Source organism: Microtus pennsylvanicus, chromosome 12 (genome assembly GCF_037038515.1).
Source record: "Microtus pennsylvanicus isolate mMicPen1 chromosome 12, mMicPen1.hap1, whole genome shotgun sequence".
In the NCBI taxonomy this organism is placed as follows: Eukaryota; Metazoa; Chordata; class Mammalia; order Rodentia; family Cricetidae; genus Microtus; species Microtus pennsylvanicus.
The window spans coordinates 25975561-25996693 of NC_134590.1; the positions used below are offsets into that span (position 1 = coordinate 25975561).

Consider the following 21133-nt stretch of genomic DNA (forward strand, 5'->3'; position numbering starts at 1 on the left):
CCACCAGAAGTTCAAGGGGACGTGGAACAAGAAGGGCAGATATTAAAGTGGTGAACCCACAATGCAGCTAACTGTCCGCTAATGTGAACACTATTCCGGGGGCCCTGAGGTATCATTCTGTGGGCTCACCTTCCGAGAGCGAAGTCTATTTCAAAGTCTTTTTTAAGCAGACAATCATGACTAGTCACCAGTACTGCCCATTAATAATTTGGAACTCAAAACATCTAAATTCTTTCTCAGCAGCAGAGTCTCAGATAAAGTCTTAAATATCTTTAAGTAATCTCCAGTAGATGATAAACACAGGAGTAGTGGATCAGGGCCTCTGTTTACTGCTACACTTCCACTGCTTACAATGGACATTTATAAACATTTATTGAATTAATCTTCTGCCAACCCTTGAATCCAGCCTTGTATTCAACTACCTTTGGAATCAAAAATCTTAGTTTCATTGAGAAACAATAAGATTGTTTCGGACACCATTGTAAAGATTTTGTAATATTAAACAGGGGCACTATAATCATGTGACTATATATACAAAGGAACTAAAATCTTATGTATATTTTACAAGTAACTTATTTGTTTCTTATAGTTAAGACATGTATTTCATATATGGTTATATGCCAAACCCAACAGCTGAAGTCCATGTGTAAGCACTACCTTGTCCCCAGCGACACCTGTAAAAATAACAGTCTCCTTTGCCTCTATCTCATTAAGTACATTTGGAGAAGAGGAATGGAAGAATCCATCAAAGTTTCAATGCCAGGAGGAAAACCCTACATTTCTGAGGATATCGAGGTAAATTATTCATCAAAAGAGGGAATAATTTATATAGAGATTTTTATCACAAAGAACAAATATTCTCTTGACATCATTAACCTATTTTGAATTTCTTGAAATGAGTGATGCTAAAGATAAAATTAAGTTTCCAGAAAGGAAGAGGTGTCCCCATTCTGATGATGCCCACTGTGTCATGTTCTTCCGTTTGTAAGGTAAACTGTTACCAGCACCTATGCTGAAGGATCGCCAGAGCAAGGACAATAAGAAGTTTCTATTTAAAGTGATAGCCTAAAGTCATTGAAAAGCTAACCTTCCAAACCCAGGGGTTCCAATTGTAATTATAGTTACTATTAGAGTTCATTTACACATAATCTGGATTATTGAAAAAAATCTCTTAGGAAAAATTTCAACCTACCTAATTGGGAATTTCTTAAGACGTGTGTTTAACTTGAATTTTACTTTTAAAATGTTAACAAGACAAATGCTGAGAGACCAACAAACTGCTGCTATCCCCTGAATTTAGTTTTTCTCTTGTATTTGATGACAAATAACTGATACTCTAATCTTCTGTGATGAATTATCACAATTTACCCTCCTTTCCATCAGCATTTAATAACTACAGATTTATCCTTTTGCTATGACATTGCTTTAAAATTATAAAAATGTATTTTAAATTGTATTATGTAAATTAAAATATTTTAACAAGATAATTTAAGAACTTAGAGTAAGAAAAGGCTTAAGCTTTAAGATGTGATGATAATATAAAGATACTATTACATTTTATTTAAGTTGTATTTTTATATCCTTTATCTTAAAGTATATGCAACTTGTTTTGATATATGAAAAGAGATTTCTCAGCATAAAATGGCACATTAACAAGTGATGACAAATATACTCAATGAAACATTAAACACGTAACTGCATTAATAATATGCTCTTTGCCAGAAAAGGCATAACATATCCACAGTGAAACATCAACAAGATATAAACACACTGCTGTTTTAGAACAATTAGCCTTTAGGATGAGTTAGCATGTCTGTTTTCAAAAGCCTCCTGTCCCAAGACAGTATTTTACGAAAAGTAGCATAGTAAAGACAAATCCAAAGCACTTCAAAGTCTGGACCACAGTAATTAACACAGTGGCTAAAATTGGTGACATCTAAGGGCAGTCTTCTCTGCCCCGAAGAACAGATGGGAGCAGGACCCAGCAATATTCAACGCTGCTGCCTGTTTCCTGCCATTGCTTAGGGCGCAGGCTCATTTCAACAGTCAGTGCTAAACTCAGCATTCTAAAGGGACTCCAGAGACACCGAGGAGTACACGATGTAGCCCTTTAAGGCCAGGTTTGGATTTGAATAGGCACAGAACTCCATCCAAAGAGAACTCCAGAGATGGGTACATGCAAGAGCAGAACGTGGCCTCAGCACATCTTTTCTTAGCTTGATACTTTCACTGGCTTTTCTTTTAAACAATGTTTTTGTCCCTTTAAATATTAGGAAATAAAAAGCAATACGCTCCAAATATTTTGCTTTAGAAAATAAGGAACAATCACAAGAGAGATTTGGGTGACATTTCTGTATACCACAGGCAAGAGAGAAAATAAACACTTTTTCTAAATTCAAAGCAGCCAGTGAGAAGTAAGAAGCCAGGAATGACTTTTAGTTCTTTCTCTGTGGAGAGCAATGACTGGCCCCCACCTGCAAAGGTCTTAGGGATCAGAAACCACACTCCCAGCAGTCTCTTGCCTAATCCCTTCTCTGCCAGGCTGCACTTAACTTTCTCACCTCTGCTTTCCCTAGCAACAGTGACCTCCAATCACAGCGTGAATGCCCAACTGCTGCTGGACTGATACACTATATAGTTTTAGCTTGTGAAAAAAATATGGACAGATACACATTTCTTTTCAAATACACTTTCTTTGAAACACCTGTAAATCAAATATATTAGCTAGCCCTCTTCTTTCTTTAACTCTATTGTGTTTTCTCCTGCCTTGTTTAAAGCCTTGGAGTTACCATTCAGAAAGTAAGACTACTTCAAAAGCGGACACTGAGCCCACGCTAGGCTTACCAAACTTCTTGCTTTCTTTAGTGGTGCCAGTCATCTTGATCTTTGCAACTTCAAAGAAGTCTTTGATTTCTCTTTCATATAGTCGGGATAAATAATCCATGTAATTCTTTAAATAAATGAAATACGTAGTTATTAGTAAACTAACAGTTTTCTCCTTAATCGTTCATTTAAATCCTTCATGCTTGTAAAACCTTAGTGTATTTCAGAGAATATAAAAAGTTAGGCTATTTTCTGTCTTGAGAAAGAAACAAAGCAGACTGAATAGGTGAGGAAGCATATCATTAAAATTTACAGAAACGCCAAGTCAAGCAATCACACTTCTATTTCCATGGTTATGCATTGCCTTGATACATTTTAAATGGAGTTACAACCACTCAGGCTAGGGTATGTGAAGCGGAACAGCTGAGCTTCTCCTGCTGCACTGTAATGGGGGCACAGTGTTCTAGTGTGTGACACACCACAAATCCCGTAATCCAATTCCCTAGCAAAGGACACTGGAACCATTTCAGTGTTGTTATGACAATGTCACAGTGGGTTTTCTGTTCCCTGGGGCAGATTACAGAGATGAAGGGTGCAGGAATCTTCATGAGGCTGACGCCACTTCACTTTGAAGGGCTCTGGGAATCTTCGTCCTTCTCCCTCCACGCTACCATGTTGCCCGGCAGTGCCAATAGCAATGAAGGGATCTTCTGATTTCACTGACCCTGGCCAGCTTTGGGTGTAAACCCAAAGGTTAGAATTTCATTAGTATACATACAACACAATTTTCAAAATAATTTTTCTGGAAACAGATTTGATTAATTGAGCCTTAAATGAAAACACCTATTATTTAGCATAAGACTAATTTGTTTTTTTTATCACACCTGTCTATCCTTACATGAAATACTCTATGTGGCCCTATAAGGATTCTTCAGTAGTAGAGCTCATCTATCTTTCCAGGTCCGAAGTTATATGATTGAAGAATTTAGCTAAATTTCAAGAAATCTATAGTAGAATAATTATTCGCAGTTATTCTTTTAAACTCAGTACAGAATTTTACCTTCAAGATTCTTTATCACAAATCAATCTATCGTTTTTTTATAGAGTAGGCTCTCTAACATACTTTAGTGTCTGTCCCTTTGCAATGTACAGATCATATCTGTAAGAAGAGTCACTCAACTAAGCAGCTATTTCCTATGATCGTGTATTAACTCAAAAGCACATATAAATTAAAATGTACCACAAAATTTCCTTGTAATATCTGATTTGAAATTTAAATACTGTTGTCCCGAGCAGCCTTTTCAATTTTGCTTTGTGCTAGCTGTAAGTTGTCTTCCAGAGACCTTTTTCTTCTTTTTAACACAACCAAGCACATGTCTCCACTGTGAACTAAGACTGATAATCACAGTGTGGATTCGCCTATCCATGAGTATGAGGATTTTCCATCATAAAAATATGTAATGCTTCATGAATATGTACCATGTACGCATGGGGTCTTGCCAATCTGTGTTGTTCTGATTTTATGGTCTATGTGCTGCTGGGGAGGGCACTAGGACTAAGACGGAGATATGTCAGTCAGTCTCAGAAAAGCTCAGATGTCCCTAATCACGAGGGAAGCACCTCATATGCGCTCACACAGACAGATGCTGGAGTCCTGGGAGAGAAGGTGCCTGAGCGGATGGACGATATGACCACAGTCCCTATGCCTTCCACAGGCTCTAGTTATAGAAATAAAATAAGGTCTAGAGTGAGCCTGAGTGCAGCTGGGAGTGACGGCGAAGATAAATCCTCATCCCTCAAGAATTTGGGATGGGCTTTTCCTATTCATTCCACCAAATGTGAGCTGTGTACATCCAACTGAGTGCTAAAAGAATACGGGCTTGCTCGTTGGTTTATTTGGGTTCTTTCTGTTGTTGTTCTTACGTCATTTCTTCTTCCTTTTTAAACAAAATTCCTGATTTTTTTTTACAATATTTCAACAACTAAACTGGCCATATAAGGTGTGTGTGTGTGTGTGTGTGTGTGTGTGTGTGTGTGTGTGTACACACATGTGCACCAAAAGCTCAAACCAAAGGATCAAGTAACATTCCTGGAATATAAGTCAATTTCATTTAAAAAGTTCATTAGTAGTATCATTTAAAGTTACCCTCTTGTAGGAAAAAACTACCCTCTGAGCAGAGAATGATCCATAAGTCACCACTAGGTTGGCACTCATCTTATTTCTTCACTTTAAACTACATTCATGAATAATGCATAATATGTGAAGATTAAGACAATCCTCTGAGAACACAATTAGGCAAAAAGCTTATTGATTACTTATTTGAATAGTCACTAGGGAACAAAGCACTTGTTTGCATGAAACTCTTAAGAAGATGTATTTAATTATTTAAAATATTAATCTCCTAAAACTTCAAAAGGGAAGGAATTTGAGTACTATAAATATTTTTACTTAACGCACCTCCAAATCAGAATTCTCTTGATAAAACAAAACAGAATAATGTAACAGAAGAATTGCATAACACTCAAAAGACCCATTTGAGGAGCAAAAAGAATCATACCAACACTAGCAAGCCAGATCAGATGCACATGGATACTTCAGGGGATAAACATTTGTTTTTGAAAAGTATTTTTGTGCATCCACAATGCTTGTGTTTGTATAGGGGTGGGGCGGAGGCTGGGAGTGGGAGAGCTGGTAGAAGTCAGAAGGTAAGTATGAGAGTTGGTTCTCTTCCTCTGTGTGGGTCCTGGGAACTGAACTCAACTCAGGCTGTTGGGATTGGCAGCAGGCACCTTTACTAGCTGAGCTGTTTCTCCAGTCCTTAAAAGGCTTTTAAAATTATGGTTTGAATACATGTTACCAGATTCATCTTCCCTTTTTAAAAATCTCAGTTTATAAATGGTAAGGTCCTATTGCTGAAGACAACACTTAACACTGGACACAGTTAAGTACAGCTGGTGCCTAACTAGAGCCTCACACCTACTGATGAGAGTGTTCATGGTACTGGAAGGTACTCTGCATACCATCAGAGGAGAAAGGTAAACACCAGCCCAGCTACAAACCCTATACAAAAATCAACAGAAAACAAAAACCAATCCCTAAAAACTGTAACAGAAAACCAAAGAAGAGGAAGGGTCTGAAGAGAGCACAACAGGGTGGGGTAGGGTGGGGTTCAAATCCAGGGTTTGCTAGTTCCTGAGGAGTGAAACAGAAGAAACTGAACTAATTCAAAACCAGAAAGAAAGCTACTAGGAAGATGTGACAAGTGAATTGGGAGGGGAAAAAGTGAGCCAAACAAACAACAAAACAACAAGAAGACTCACCTCAGCTTAGAAACAGGGAGCCAGATTTTACTTTAAATGGGCAAAGGTACTTCAAACAGAAAACATATGTGGACTGATATTAAAAATTATGCTGCCATCAAATATTAACCTCAACACATGGCTAGGAACACAACCAGTCTTTTGTTGGTCTCTCTACCTATCTCTCTGCCTCCCCTGAAGCACAAATTTACGGCAGCTGCTAGGGGTTGCTTTTTTAAAAAAAGTTTAAAAAAGGAAAGCTTAAAAAGGAATCCTAGACACAAAAGAACTGAGTTAAGCATGGTTTGGTAGTGGCATTTTCTTGAGTGGGCTCTGTTAGAAGGAAGCAGAAAAGAGAGGTTTTCCTGATTCAGCAGTAGCAGAAAAAAAAGTTGTGCTGTTTTGAAGCTACGGCTTCCTGGGCCGTCCACGAACTCTGACAAGGTTCGGCTATGGAGCATTTAAAGGGGTTTGTGAATAGAGTGCTACAACTTGATTAATAGCAACATAGACCAGCTGTGTGCCTAAAAACGGGGCAATGTACATAGCTCTCAGAGGCAGCGAACAGCTCTGCTATGCTGGACTGGGTGGAGCAAGCAGACAGTGCCATATTTCCCCAAGCGATGCCGCCACGTAAGTTCATAAGAAGGGTTTAGCATTTTAAGAAGCACTTCTGGTCAGAAAAAGGATTACAGATATGCAATAAAGACAAATCCAGAAAAAAAAAAGGACCTCTAAATGGGTCACAGTGTTGGATAATGTACATAGGCATGGGAGAGAGAAGAAAGAGTATAAAGAGTTATAAAAAGAAATGAATGGTTTAAAAAAAAACAAAGTCTTTAAAGAAACAGAGTACAGAAAAGTAATAGAGTAAAAACAAATATGCCATGTAAAGATGAAATATGAACAGAGTCTGGGTTATGTATATTATTGTGTTTTCTTTGAATTTTTTTTTGACTGTAAAGGAGCTAAGTAACCAACATATATACTTCAAACGTATCTTGTCTTTAAAATATGGGTCTAAGGATTTGTTGCTTTGGAAAAGTAGTTCTTTCGTTTTCACAGAGCATGAGGACCTGTGAAATCCTTCCAGACTAATGCGGTTTGATGGACCAAGATCCACTGAAAGGTTGCCATAAACATCCTTCAAAATTACTTCATTCAACAAAAAGCAGGAAGCAGTCTGGAGAGAACTACAACTAAATTCCCAAATATTGCTTATAAATGTTTGTTTACATTTAAAGCTGGATATGATATAAATACTTTGCATTAGTATGGATCTTGATCTATTGATACAGTTTAAGATCAGTTTTGTTTTATGTATATTTCTGCTCTTGATTATGACATTGTGTCTGTGAAGCTCATTTAAAAATGTAATGTATAATTAAGAAATACAGGTTGATAAAGAGTCATCTATAATAGTCAAGCTTCTAGTCATGTTAGTTAGGTTTCTAGATAAATAAAGATATAGTTCAGTTAGATGGGTATTCTCCAAATCTTCCAGAGACCTTCAGAATATAGCACTTAAAATGTTTAAATTATTAACTTAAGACTTTTCATGACAATGAGACACATCTGTTCCTAGCTGCACCAACCTATTTCAAGAGGAAGCTGGGCATCAAAAAGGCTCCTTATGGAGCTGTTTAGCCATTTGGGCAAAAAACTGCTCTTGCCTGGACTGCTTGATGGTATACTGTATGGACTGGACATGCAGGACTCATAGAGAAACGACTGCTGAACTTGCCTAAAGGTGAGACCGTCCTTCAGGTTTCCTATTTCATGAAAGAATCTGCCAGACATTCTGCAGGATACAGAAGAAAGTGACTGACAAACTGCCAATATAGGTGGAACTGTCTTTGAAATTTCCTGCTTCATGGAAAAGTCTGCCAGATACTATGGGAGAGTAGGCTAAAGCTGGATGTCCCAATGGTACAGAATAACTTTGGGTGACTGTCCAGGCAATAAGATGTCTGTCATTTCTAGAGTTTTGGAAATTTCTTACAATGCACTTCCTGTTTACTTAGGTAATATTATATCCTTCTAGAGTCTTTGATGGAGTTGAAGAATTTATAGTTATAATTATAGTTTTCCTTAGTTATGATAAAACACAAAGTAGATATAAATATTGTAACTGTAATTTTTGCTTGATACCTATTTTGTTATATGTAATTTTACTATGTTAAAGTTAAAATCTTCCTTTTTTATTTAAACAGAAAAGGGGAGGTAATGTGGGATTCCCCTCTGTATGCTGTGAATATGATTAGTTAATTAATAAAAAAAAACTGGCTTGGACTGTTAGGGTAAAGTAGAGCTAGGCAGGGAAAACTAAACTGAATGCTGGGAGAAAGTAGGTGGAGTCAGAGAGAAGTCATATAGCCCTGCCAGAGATAGACACCAGGCGGAAATTTACCTGGTAAACTACAGCCACGTGGTGATACACAGATTAATAGAATTGGGTTAAATTAATATGTAGGAGCTAGTCAACAAGAAGCTAGAGCTAATGACCAAGCAGTGATTTAATTAATATAGTTTTTGTGTGGTTATTTCGGGAGTCTGGGCCACCGGGAAACAAACAAGCAGCCTCCTTACTACAATAAACAGATACTTTTTTTTAAACAGATACTTTTTTAAAAAATTAAAAATAGATGTATTCATTTAAGTGTATTTTTTTCCTGTATTCATGTCTGTGCATCATGTACATGCCTGGTTCTTTTAATCCAAGTAAATAACTGAGCACTCAGAAGTCCAACTATCTTTTGCTCTGTTAAAAACATACTTCAGTTTTATGTTAAGGAGCTTAAAATACAATCTAAGACTATACTGTAGACCCAGTGAATAACTGACATCAAATCCATACCTTTGTTAGTCCTTCATATTTTCCATAATCTGTACTCTTTAGCCACTCCATCAGCTTGGCATATCGGAGCAAGTCTCTATGAAATGGATGATGATTGGGTAGAGTCAGTTCAGCAGAATGCTGAGCAAGAGTTGAACTCTGATCATGACCCTAGAGGGAGTAAATAAGTAATTAATATGATGGAAAGTTCAAGAGAACACTGTTACAATAGAAAATTTGAGATAATAACCAAATGTAGTCAAGTAAATGTAACCAAGCAAATCAGAAAAATAAAAACCATGCACTTACTTGTCGACTTTTACCGTCGTGTGTATTCACAGAAAACTACCACCATTAATACTCACGAGCATGCCTGGGTGGCACTCACTCCATCTTTCTAAAGAGTTGAGAGAGTTGAGTAAAGCTTGCCTCTCTCTATCACTTTACAGTATATTAAGAAATGAACTTCTTGATACAGACTGTATTATAAGAAACACACCAAAGGAAGTCATCTAAAACAAACTGTCCACTTTTCTTAATGAGATTCCTACCAGAAGCTCTATTTTTTTCAACAGATAAAAATGTAAGATATGAAATTTTAAAGTTAGTAAGGACTATAGATGGTTATATCTTCGTCTTTCCATGATAATCCCTAATAACAATGTTAATTCCAATTTTTCCATTAAAGTGATGTGTAAGTCAAACGACCACATATGACTATTTTAAGCCTTGACAATTTATGTGAATAAATTAGTAATAAACAGATCATGTGTCTTGACTTTTGCTTTAGAAAAATACAGACTGCTAGATTATTGGCTTACTAACCCTATTTTCTAGAAGAACCCAAGGTTCAGGGTATTAAGTAACTTGCTCAGGTCACATAGGGCAAAAGCCATAACTGGAATCTTTGTAACCATGTCTAACTTCTGTCTTCCTTTGAAAACATTCAAACAAAAGCATTTAGCCAGAATCAAAAGCTGCAACTGCTGTGTAGCTGTGTATAGAGATGAATGAGCATCTCTCTATAAATGAAACACCTCAGCCTTTTATTGGACAATTTAGCTCTTTCTTGCTATTCAGTCAACATCTGTGATGGAGAGGAAAGCCAATGCCAAAAAGATGAGGAAGTTGCAAGACTAGATTGTCCTTGAAATAGAATTTTCCAGCAAGCAAGCAAAGACCAACACAAGCCACATTTACTTGAAGTCACTCCATTCATTTTAGTTGCCTACTCACAGACTATCAGTATTTTACAGGAATCATTAAATTTACAAAAGCTGCTGAATCAAGTAAAGGAGTTGGATGATTAACTTCTTCGTAAAATCACCTAAATGTACTACTAGTTAAAATACAATGGTTTGATAAGCACCCTGAGCTAAAAGAATTAAAATTATTTTAATTTGAAGGATTTGTCACTTCTAATTTACACGCTTTATTATGTATGTCATTGGTCTGTCCCCAGACCAATGTACGGTTTTCAAGGTTAATATACCGTTACATTACAGAACATCTCTACAGAACTGCACATAGAAAACAAAGGTACCATAGATGCTACACTTCCAGGTTCAGCAGTGTCTCCCTGGATCTCTTACCTACTGTGCTGATGGAGAAGAGGGTGTCCTACTTGACAAACGTTCCAAACACTGTTACCGAGCAACGTCACATTTGCTTTCATTGTACAAAACATTCTTCTTCATTAACTTTTCCCAATGACTCAAGACACAAAATGATGTTTTCTACAAATTTCTATTTACTCAGTCTATTACATATTAAGTTACATTATTTCAGGTTGAGAAAGCTTTTAAATCATTAAAAGTCTCTTCTGGAGAGTGGAAGAATTAATCATCAACAATTGTGCAGAGGGCCTTGCAGTTTACAAAGCTCTTTGCATATGTCACTATGCTAATTTTCCTAGCATTACCATGTCACAAACACCTGGGAAACTGGCATTTCACATACCGACTATCAATCCTTTAATTATTACTGTCAAAATAGACTGTTATTAAAAGATTTACATTTGGTTAAATGATTCCAGAATAATAGGTAATTGTAAAATTGTTTGAGTTGCTTAATTCAATCAATAACATAAAATTATCACATGCAAAACACTAAGTATAAAGAAATTTGTCCTTCATATACTTAAAAACGTTAATTTTTAAAGTTTCTCTTATACATAATCATAGATTACCAACAATTACAGGATTACTGAATGCTCACTGCTGAGGTAGTTTTTATATATAAATTTGAATCCTTACACTAATCTTTTAATGTAGTCCTCATCTAATAAAATGGCAACTCTGTGATTAACATAATTCACAGGGTATTCAAATTAAGAAACATTATAAAAGCTTGGTGAGTAGCTGGGTGGTGGTGGCACACACCTTTAATCCCAGCACTTGGGAGGCAGAAGCAGGTGGATCTCTGTGAGTTTGAGGCCAGCCTGGTCTACAAGATCTAGTTCCAGGACAGGCTCTAAAGCTACAGAGAAACCCTGTCTCGAAAACAAACAAAAACCAAACTTAGTGAGCTACAAAATTTTACCAGCATATATATATATATATATATATGTAATTTTTGTTTTTGAAACATGGTCTCACTATGCAGTCTTGACTAGCCTGGAACTATCTATGTAGACCAGACTGGCCTCAAACTCATAGATATTTGCCTGCCTCTACTTCCCAAGTGCTGGGATTAAAGGTGTGCACCACCACATCCAGCTAGATACTAGAATTTTTAATTAAAGGTAACATGGTGCACCTTACTAGAGCCAACACTGGTCTAAGTGAGGCAGATACTTTTATTACCTCTGCTATTAAATGAGGCAACTAAATGGGAAGTGGCAGAGGTGCATCATCGCACGCTAGTTAAAAGCTCCCGGCTCTCCTGTCGCCTTGTCCTGGACGGAAATCTCCATGTTCTTTAGCCCCTTCCCAGCGTACTGATGACTAAGTTTAACACAGAGACAATCTCTTTCTTGTACTTGAGACATCCTTTCCCACCTTTGGCAACACATCACAGGCCGCTGCAACACTGTTTTTTTTTTTAATCATGCATCACTCACATGTTAACAGTACATATTAGATTTTCAGAAATGAGAAGCATTCACTTTAAACAAAACCATTAGTTTACAAGGCAAAGAAGCACCACACAGAATGAGTAACCGCATATTACAGTCAATAGTTAAGGATGCAAAAAGACCACTGTTTGCTGACTGTCTTTTTTGATGCCATCTACACATGTAGATAACATCACTGTCAAGAGCATTCAAAATAATAAACTAAGAAAAATAGGAGTTTCCTATGTGAGTTTCAGTTGATTCCTTATTGATACTTTGCAGGCCCAGTGAAATGAGAGTCTGCCCTGATTTCCCCTCCCAGGCTTAGTGAGGTGGTCTTCGTCGATGTTTGCACCGCACCACCATCACAGCTGCCATTCCCAAGTGTCTGTCTGTCTCTCCCTAGATAGACTTTGAGCTTCTCACAGACAGAATGAGAAGCATTTATTCCAAAGATCCCAATGCAAAGTCTAGTATGCACCTCAACCACCAAGCAATTACTAAAAAAATCAAAAAAATGAGAGAAATGGAGAAAGGCAAGCAGAATAAGGTTAAATGCCTTTTTGGCAAAATGGGATATTTTAAAACTATTACAAATATAGTTAATGGGTAGCTTAAATCAGTAAGTTAAGCTGTAAGCATAAAATTCTGCTGCTAACTTTAGCAAAATTTATATATATTTATGAAAAAAAGTCAGAGATGCTTGAGCCAGTTTGATGTACTCACAGGAACCGAAAGAAAGTAGGACCTGCTATAGAGCTGAAGGAGGGCCTGAGTAAACTAGTCGGGAATAAAATATAATAAGACAATTGTTTTAGAATACTGCAAAGAGAAGCCAATGTTTCCAGAGAAAACGCACTGATTATTAAGATTTCTCCTTATTTTTTCTGTTCAGTATGTCTAATAAAGTAAAAGACAAAAGAACCCCACAAGAACCTAAGTATATTAACTATTAAAATACCTTCTGCTCAAATCCCTATATAAGGTGCCCTTGGCATTATTAAACTATTGCTGCCATGTCATTAATTATAAAACCTTTTTCCATTAAAAAAGATGCAGTTTTGTAACATGGAGACTGAATCAACCAAAATTCACAGTTGTTCTAGTTTCCTACATGTACACAATGTGTTCAACCACACAGAACTATGACACATTGAAAATAATATGTCAGATCTGATTCTCACCTGTAAACACCAACAGCAACACAGACCTGCCATTGCATATGGAACTAATGAATGCCGTTATCTATCTGATTCCTAGAGCCAGTTTCAGCTGAAAGGAACTTGATATCTGTGCAAAGGGTTACCTGTAGTCCAAAGTACTTCTATGAGGAACTAGGCACAGATTTCAGAATCTTACAATCATTGAAAGGTATAAAGGAATATATTATAGCCCCAAATGAACACATTAAAAATTTTTATGGAAATTTAGGTTTAGGGCAACATATAAATGACCTATGGAAACATGTTAGTTCATAGTAAATTAAAATTACCTGTTGAACAAAAACATTGTTGAGATGACTGGCCAGTCTTCGGGCAAAATGCTCCCTCAAGTCACTGAAGCGCTGCTGCTGCTGCTTGACGGCCAGGAGCATGTCGTGGCCTGCATCAGAACAACAGTCCCTCACTGACTCAGTAGGATGAAGAGTCCCTCCATGTTTACCGAGAAATGCCATGCCAGTGTGCATGGAGGTCAGAGAACAAGCTCATGGAGCCCATCCTCAGCCTTACCTTTACATGAGTTCCAGTCATCCATCTCTTTGTGGACTATCTAGCATGTGGTGGTCTTCCCTCCATGCTTAGTGAATTTTCTCTCCCTCCCCCCCAACTCCCCGAGTACCAAGAAGAGCCCTGTGCATGTTAGGCAAATAGTCTCCCACTAAGCTGCAGCTCAAATCTGTATTATTCTAATGATACTCACACTTAAGTCTTGAAGAATCTAAATCTTTAATGGCTTTTTTATTTGCTTTATAAGATTTGAGGAAAAAAATAATACAACACACTGTTTCTTCTTTGGTATCACCTGGCAACCACTAGAAACATGAATTTCAGGACTTCAGCTTGACCAACAAATGTGGGGCTATGCCTGATAATGTTTATTAAGTCCTCTAGCTGATCTGAATACACATTCATGTTTTAGAAACATTGCCTAGGAAAACCGTATCCTCTCTGGCATATCTTAATGGTACTTGTGCTTGCTTTTAATAAGAAAGAGCTAAAGATCATGGTAGGGCAGCAAGATGAATCCTCAGGTAAAGGTGCTTGCCACACAAACCAGATGAGCTGAGGTCAATCCCCAGAACACATGTAAAGGTGGAAGAAGAGAAGTGAATCTACAAAGATGTCTGGCCTCAATATGCTACATTTGTGCACATCCTGCACACATACAACAATAATACAAGTACATTTTAAGCAGGATTATGGTGAGAGCGCTGCATGGCAGTGCGTGCCTGTACTCTCAGCACTTGGGAAGCAGGGTGATTATGGGCTTGAGACCAGCCTTGGCTATTTAGTGAGATATTAACCCAAAACTGAACAAAATAAAAACTAGACAGTCACACACTAAATTTGTAAAGGTAAAGATATTAGAGTCAATGATGTTCAATTAGAAGAAACTGAAATGAAAATGTTCTTAGTATTAATGGAAATAAATTCGTTGGGGAATCTGTGAAACTAATTTGCACAGCTAGTAAATTAACCCTTAATCACTTAGCCCAAGTTATTTCTACCAAGTCAAAGCATTTTCTTCAAGTTCCAGTGCTGGTCTCAGCTTTTGATCAGATCTTATCACGGCTTCTGAACACACCTGGTCGAAGAGCGACATTCATGCACTGCAGAAGGGCATCAGCAGCGTTGGTGCAGGCCTCAATGCCTCGGGAAGAAGCAAGATCCCCTTCCTGAAGGGCCTTTATGTGACCTTTGGCCAAGTCCATGTGGTTCTGGAATACATTCAAACACACCACTTGCACATGTAATTGTGGGGAAAATACAGGCAGGGTGCTATTGAGCCCTACCACCCAGTCTGGACCGTCTTTAAATCCTGATCCCACAAGGTTTATAAGTGAGTTTTACACATGATCATGACTTCCTGGGTGTGCTCTGTGGGTAATCTATGAGATGCTCACCACAAGGAATTCTATCTCGGACAGGAGCTTCACGTTATTCGTGTTGCTGAGATGAATCAGGTGGTTGCTTTCAGAGATCTGGTCCATTTGCTCTTTCACACTTTGGAGCATTTCCTCGTAACTGCTCAGTTTCAGCTCAATCTGATCCACTTCCTTTAGGGCCTCATCCAGCAACTGCATCAGGGTATTCACCTGCTTTTCAGAGGCCATGATTGACTGAATGTTAGCCTACAAAGAGAAAAGAAAACACAAAGGTGCATCTTGTTTAAACGTGCAAAGGAAGCACAAAGGGGAAACACTGCCAGGTCTCTTTGCATCTGGTCAATTAGCTCCCGCTTCCCTTTCCCACAGTGCTTTGTGAAGGCTTACTTGTCTCTGTACTAAGGTTTGAGACTGTGTCTCAGAAACTGTGCAGGGAAATCAGAGGGCTCTGCTCTAAAGCCCTTTAGTGGCAAGCCCCAGATCCTTCTTACCACACTGACTCGGCTCGCTTGCTAAATGATTCACTTATTCTAATTTATACTTACTGGTGTTTTTGTTTTACAAACAATGAAAATGTTCTTCTTTGGCAATGTTATTCAGACGCTAGGGAAATTAATCCCTCAGATGGTACCTGGTTGTCTACTTTTCTTCATCTCCCATTGTATATTAAGGACATTCCAAAATCTAAAACCTTAATCAAATGTCTTCACTGGAAATGGTTTTTATCATGTGCATACGTGCGTATACACATCTGCAGGTATATGTGTGAGCGTGAACCCCAAATGGAGGATGTCTTCCTTAATTGCTCTTCCTCTGTTTTTTGTTTGTTTGTTTGTTTGTTTGTTTTGAGACAGGGTTTCTCTGTAGCTTTGGTGCCCGTCCCGGAACTAGCTCTTGTAGACCAGGCTGGCCTCGAACTCACAGAGATCTGCCTGTCTCTGCCTCCCGAGTGCTGGGATTAGAGGCGTGTGCCACCACCGCCCGGCTTCTTCCTCTTATTATTAAGACAGGGTCTCTCACCTGAACCCAAAGCTCCCCGATTGTCTAGTCAGCTTTCCCCAGGAACCCCCTATCTCTGACTCACAATAGTTGGAGTACAGAAGAGCTACTATGCCCACCAAGTATTTACTTGGGTTCTTGGGATCTGAACTCTGGTCCTCAAGCTAGAGTGCCAAGCGCTTTAGCTACTGAACCATCTCCTCACTACCTGGCTCTATCTTCTGAACAAAAAGAATAGAGCTTGGTGACAGCTGGCAATAAGCTTACAAATACAACAGCATTCTCCCTGTGAAAGCTGAAATGGCAAGGCAGAAAACACAGCGCCACAAGCCTTTGCAACCCACCATGCACCACTCACTCCCAGCATGAGGCCTTCTTACCCCATCGAGCACTTGCAGCTCTCTGGACAACTTCTCTGCAAAGGCTTCAGCATTAGAAATTGCACACTCGCAGCCTTCCATCATTATTTCAATGTCCTGTTCTTCTCTTGCATTTAACTCCTGGTACTCATCCACGGCTTCTTCATCCCCTCCTGCTACACTCTGATTCTCCCCGCTTGGAACAGACTCTTAAAGAAGGTAAAAATGTAATGAAAGCAAGTCATCAGAAAACGGGAAGAACTGTAACATGGTACTTAAAAGGCATAGCTAGTTAAGACTGATTGTAAGCACAGGCCACACTTAGTGGTTGAAGAATAGAAAAGAATGATTCAGAATATATGGGAAAAGTCTCCAACCTTATTTTCATACAGAATCACAATGTTACTGAAGCGAGGCCCTAAGAGCATCAGAAAGCATGCAGTCTAGTATGCTCACTGACCCACAAAAGGTAAAATGGGCTCTAGTCAAAATCTCTCACAACAGAATCCCACTAAGACGGGCAGCATGAAGAATGAACCTGATCCTGCTCCCTGCAGAGACGGCTGCTGCTCCAGCAGAACAGGGTGACGACCTGCAGACAGTAGCTTTTTCCTTCCTGTCGGGTAGCGTTTCCCCTGTTTGTGCTATTTTCCTCTCTCTCTCTCTCTCTCTCTCTCTCTCTCTCTCTCTCTCTCTCTGTCTCTCTCTCTCACCCACACACACCTTTCAAATAACTTTTCATTGTAGTGAGAGGCCTGTGTATTATCCACAAAAAATAGCAAATATTGAAAATACTGACTGCATTTTCTATTTGTTGTTATTGTTTAAAAACTTCGCATGCCTAGATGAAACAGTAAAGACAGACTACAGAAATTTCCTTACTAATTCCAGTGAGGGAACACAAAGTGGTGACCTGAAGTTTCCATGCTTCCAAACAAGTACCGAGAAGTCAAATCTGAAGTGCTTTCTAGATCAACACCTCGATTCACTTTGGGGAAAGGAACACACTGAGTGTGTGAGCATCTTGTACAAAGTTTGATAGAGGTAAAATAAACAATCACTGATAACCCTAACTCTAGCTTTACAGAAAGCCACCAATTTTCTAGCCTTATTGAGACAGGTATTAAATCACAACGTCTGGATGCTATTAGTATTTGTTATTTTACATGAAAATGAATACTTTCATTCAGCATGGCTTAAAATCTTTATTTGTCTCAGAACAAAAACACACTAAATCCAAGTGAGATAAGTATTGACTCTGAAGAAGACAGTATGTTAGGAGGATTTAGTTATAAATGGGGGTGTGTGTTAAAATTTCTGGTACATGCAATTTACAGATTACAGTACAGAAATGTTTCTAGAGAGGCATTGCCATGTTCCTTGTCTTTTCAATGAGGCCATTTAGTTCACTGTGCAAATGCAGAACTATCAGATGTGACTCCATATTAAGCACTAGAGGGCTGAGACTCCCTAAATCACCCAGCACAGTGCCTCACACTAACGTGAAAAATAAACAAAGCTACTCTAGCAGCACTTTCTCCTCCTGAGTCAGTGCTTTGGAAGCTAATAAGGAATAGTACTATTACTTTTATTACTCTACGGATTTTGTAATAAATTTATCCTTGTACACACTCCACAAAATATACAACCATTAGCATACATCAGAGGCAAGTAATACATACACATGGAACAGAGTAAGAACAGGTGTTACGCACCTTCTGTAACTTTAGGCAGTTCTGGAGAGTAAAAGGTACGAGAGAAGCAGAGGAAAGTAAGCAAAGAATATTAGCTGGGTAGAAAAGTATACAGACTTAAAACTTTTAACTACTACCCGTATCTCATTTGACTTCACACTCAACGGGTTCTCAGGGCAGCATCAAAATCAACCACAGCAGACAGACCCTAAGAAGCTTAACCTCTTGCTCGTTTGTAGTACTCACTCTCTAAGTGTCTTTCCGTATCCTTTGTCTTTGAGAAACAGTTCTGACTAGTCCTTGAAGAAGAGAACTGGGAGACGAAATCATCTCCTGGGCAGTGTTTTTAGGTCAGCTGTGACTCATGCATGTAGTGTGGTTACTTTCACTCAAGGCCCAAGCTTTGCCAGGACACTCCCCCACAAAGGATTAGTCAGGAAACACTGTTTCAAAGAATAAGACTGAGGCAAGAAACAAACACAGGAGACAGCAGTGCAGGCAGGCATTCAAAGGTCAAGTGGGAGATTATTTAAAAACCTAGATGCAAGTCAAAGCACAAAAAAGACAAAAAAAAAAAAACTTCCCTCTCTGTCTTGAAAACCCCAGCGTTCAACTGCCATTTATTAAAAACTACAAAAGTTGCTGCCACTGCTGCATGAACAGTTACAACAGTATCAACTTACTTGGATGATTATTTAGCTCCTCAAGTGAGGAGACATTTACTAATAAAACATATCACTTTAAAATATATATTAGGAATAAATAACATCTAGAAACACATATTTGAAAACAGAATGACAAGCTTTTCAATGAATGGCTCAATCATCAGAATATTCTTGCCTCAATTGGTAAAACAAACAAAACTCCTAAAGTCATTCAAAGCAAATGAATCTGTAATTGAATGCAATAAATATTATAAAATCCTAGGGAGTCATTTCTTCAACACACCCTGCAGTCAGACCCTGGTGACATGGCAGCCCCTTGATGCTCCTAACCTAGGCCAGTGTCTCAGTGGCTTCTTAGGATCTGACAGACAGGAGCATTTGCCAGTTCCAACCACCACGGCTTGACAGTAAAATTGCTGGGAAAGAAAAATCTACTTGAAAGGAGAAAGGTCCACAGGCAAATAAAAACAGATCTAAATAAAACAAAAGAAGCAAGTGGCTAGATAAATGGCTTGCTTCAAACTGTATCTTAAATTACTGAGTACTGGGCCAGAGAGTGGTTTGGCAGTTTTAGATGCTTGCCTGGTGACCTGAATTCAAACCCTGGAAGCCATATACACATGGAAGGGAGAACTCTACAACACCGTCCTCTGCCTTCCACACAGGTGTCACGGGATAACATGTTCTCCTTCCAACACACACATGAATAAAGCTTTCACGAGGAAGGAGAGACAGGAGGACTGCCATGAGTTCAAAATCAGCCTGGAATTCACTACACAGTAAATTCCAAGCTAGCCTGGGTTTCATAGCGAGATTCTGTCTCAAAACAATAAAACAGCAGTTTTCTTCGGGATAAAGAGTACTGTACAAACTGCATCCAAGGGGAATTAAGGACCATTTCCATACAAGGCTTACACCCTTAGGAAAGAAACTTGCAGAGAATGAAATCTCACTGCACATTTTAATACTTCAGAGCAGAGGTTGTCCTGAGACCCAGAACAGCCCTCATCGACCTCTTGTCTAAGGATTCTGTGTTGCTAAGATGAAAGGAAGTTTGCTGAACATTTGCTATACACCTGTAATATCTACAATAACCATAGGTAGATACTATCATCATCATCTCTACTTTAATAGAGAATTTAAGCTGGGGCAGTGCAATGCCAGAACTGTGTTAGTTATTACATCTACTGCTAGCCATGAACGTACTGCTGTGGGGAGCATTTACCCCACAGTTGTTTAAAATAGAAAGGGCAGGAACCTTAATAAACAAAATCTGGAGTAAGTATTTAGTAATATAGTAAATGTTTGGATTGAATTCATTGTATGAAAAAAAATGTTATGAAACATAAGTGTAAATTTTGCTATTTAAAGAAAATTAAGTATTTAGAGAAAAAAGTCTAGAAGAATATATACCAAAATTTTAACAGTAGTTATCTCCAAGGAATATATTTATAAGTGAATATTTTTTAAGTATTGAGATTGAATCCAGTGTCCCAGCACATGCTACCAATGAGCTGTATCTCTAGCCATCAGTATTTATTTTCAGACAGGGTCTCACTAAGCTGCCCAATAGCCTCACTCTGGAGTTTAGGCAGGTCTTGAATCTGTAATCCTGCTGCCTTAACCTCCCAAGTAGCTGGGATTACTGGGCTGTGTCACCAAGCCCAGGTTTATGAGTGAATTTGCTTTTTAAATTTAATATATCAATATCCTATAACTGCACACACACAATGTCTTCAATAAGACATTTTTAATGACATATTATGAAGTAAATTCAGTATCCTAATTCCTTGAAATAACACCAGATTATACATTCAAGGATATACTTGACCATGCATAAAAACTTTACCTTCCAAAAGCTGTGAGCTAACATTGACAAAATCAATTTTCTTGCGGAGATAGCGCTGATTCAGTTTCCAAATGCACGAGATGAATGCATTCTTTTCAGCAGTGCTGCTGGCAACCCACTTATAGATTTTTTCAAAATGTAAATCAAATTCGGGACTTTCCTAGAACAAAAAAATGCAGAAATATATTGATTTTGATCAATTAGCAATATTCATTATTAATATAAAATCTATTTAAAAATTAAGAATGGAAGCTGTTCTTGGGGGGACAAAAAAAAAAAAAAAAGACCAACGAAATATGGCTGGGGATGTAGCTGAGTGGTAGAACTCTTGTCTCACAGGTTCAAGAGCCTGGCTTCAATTACTACTACTATCACCACCACACTACTACACACACACACACGCACACACACATACACACACACACACGCGTGCGCACACACACACAC

The 21133-nt window shown here is 38.3% G+C and overlaps 1 protein-coding gene across 7 annotated transcripts in view; it reads right to left on the minus strand.

The window, feature by feature from the left end:
* Nucleotides 1-21133, minus strand: part of Exoc1 (exocyst complex component 1) — a 39251-nt gene that overhangs the window by 13710 nt on the left and 4408 nt on the right. For 2 of the 7 annotated variants that reach the window (XM_075942945.1, XM_075942943.1), the window contains exons 4-12: nt 20687-20846; nt 18194-18214; nt 16500-16687; nt 15139-15366; nt 14820-14952; nt 13507-13616; nt 12741-12794; nt 8981-9130; nt 2845-2950 (exon numbers count right to left, since the gene is read on the minus strand). In XM_075942945.1, the coding sequence (XP_075799060.1) occupies nt 2845-2950; nt 8981-9130; nt 12741-12794; nt 13507-13616; nt 14820-14952; nt 15139-15366; nt 16500-16687; nt 18194-18214; nt 20687-20846 (1150 nt within the window). The remainder of the gene's footprint in view (nt 1-2844; nt 2951-8980; nt 9131-12740; nt 12795-13506; nt 13617-14819; nt 14953-15138; nt 15367-16499; nt 16688-18193; nt 18215-20686; nt 20847-21133) is intronic. The other 5 variants (XM_075942949.1, XM_075942946.1, XM_075942950.1 and 2 more) reach the window with 3 other exon arrangements.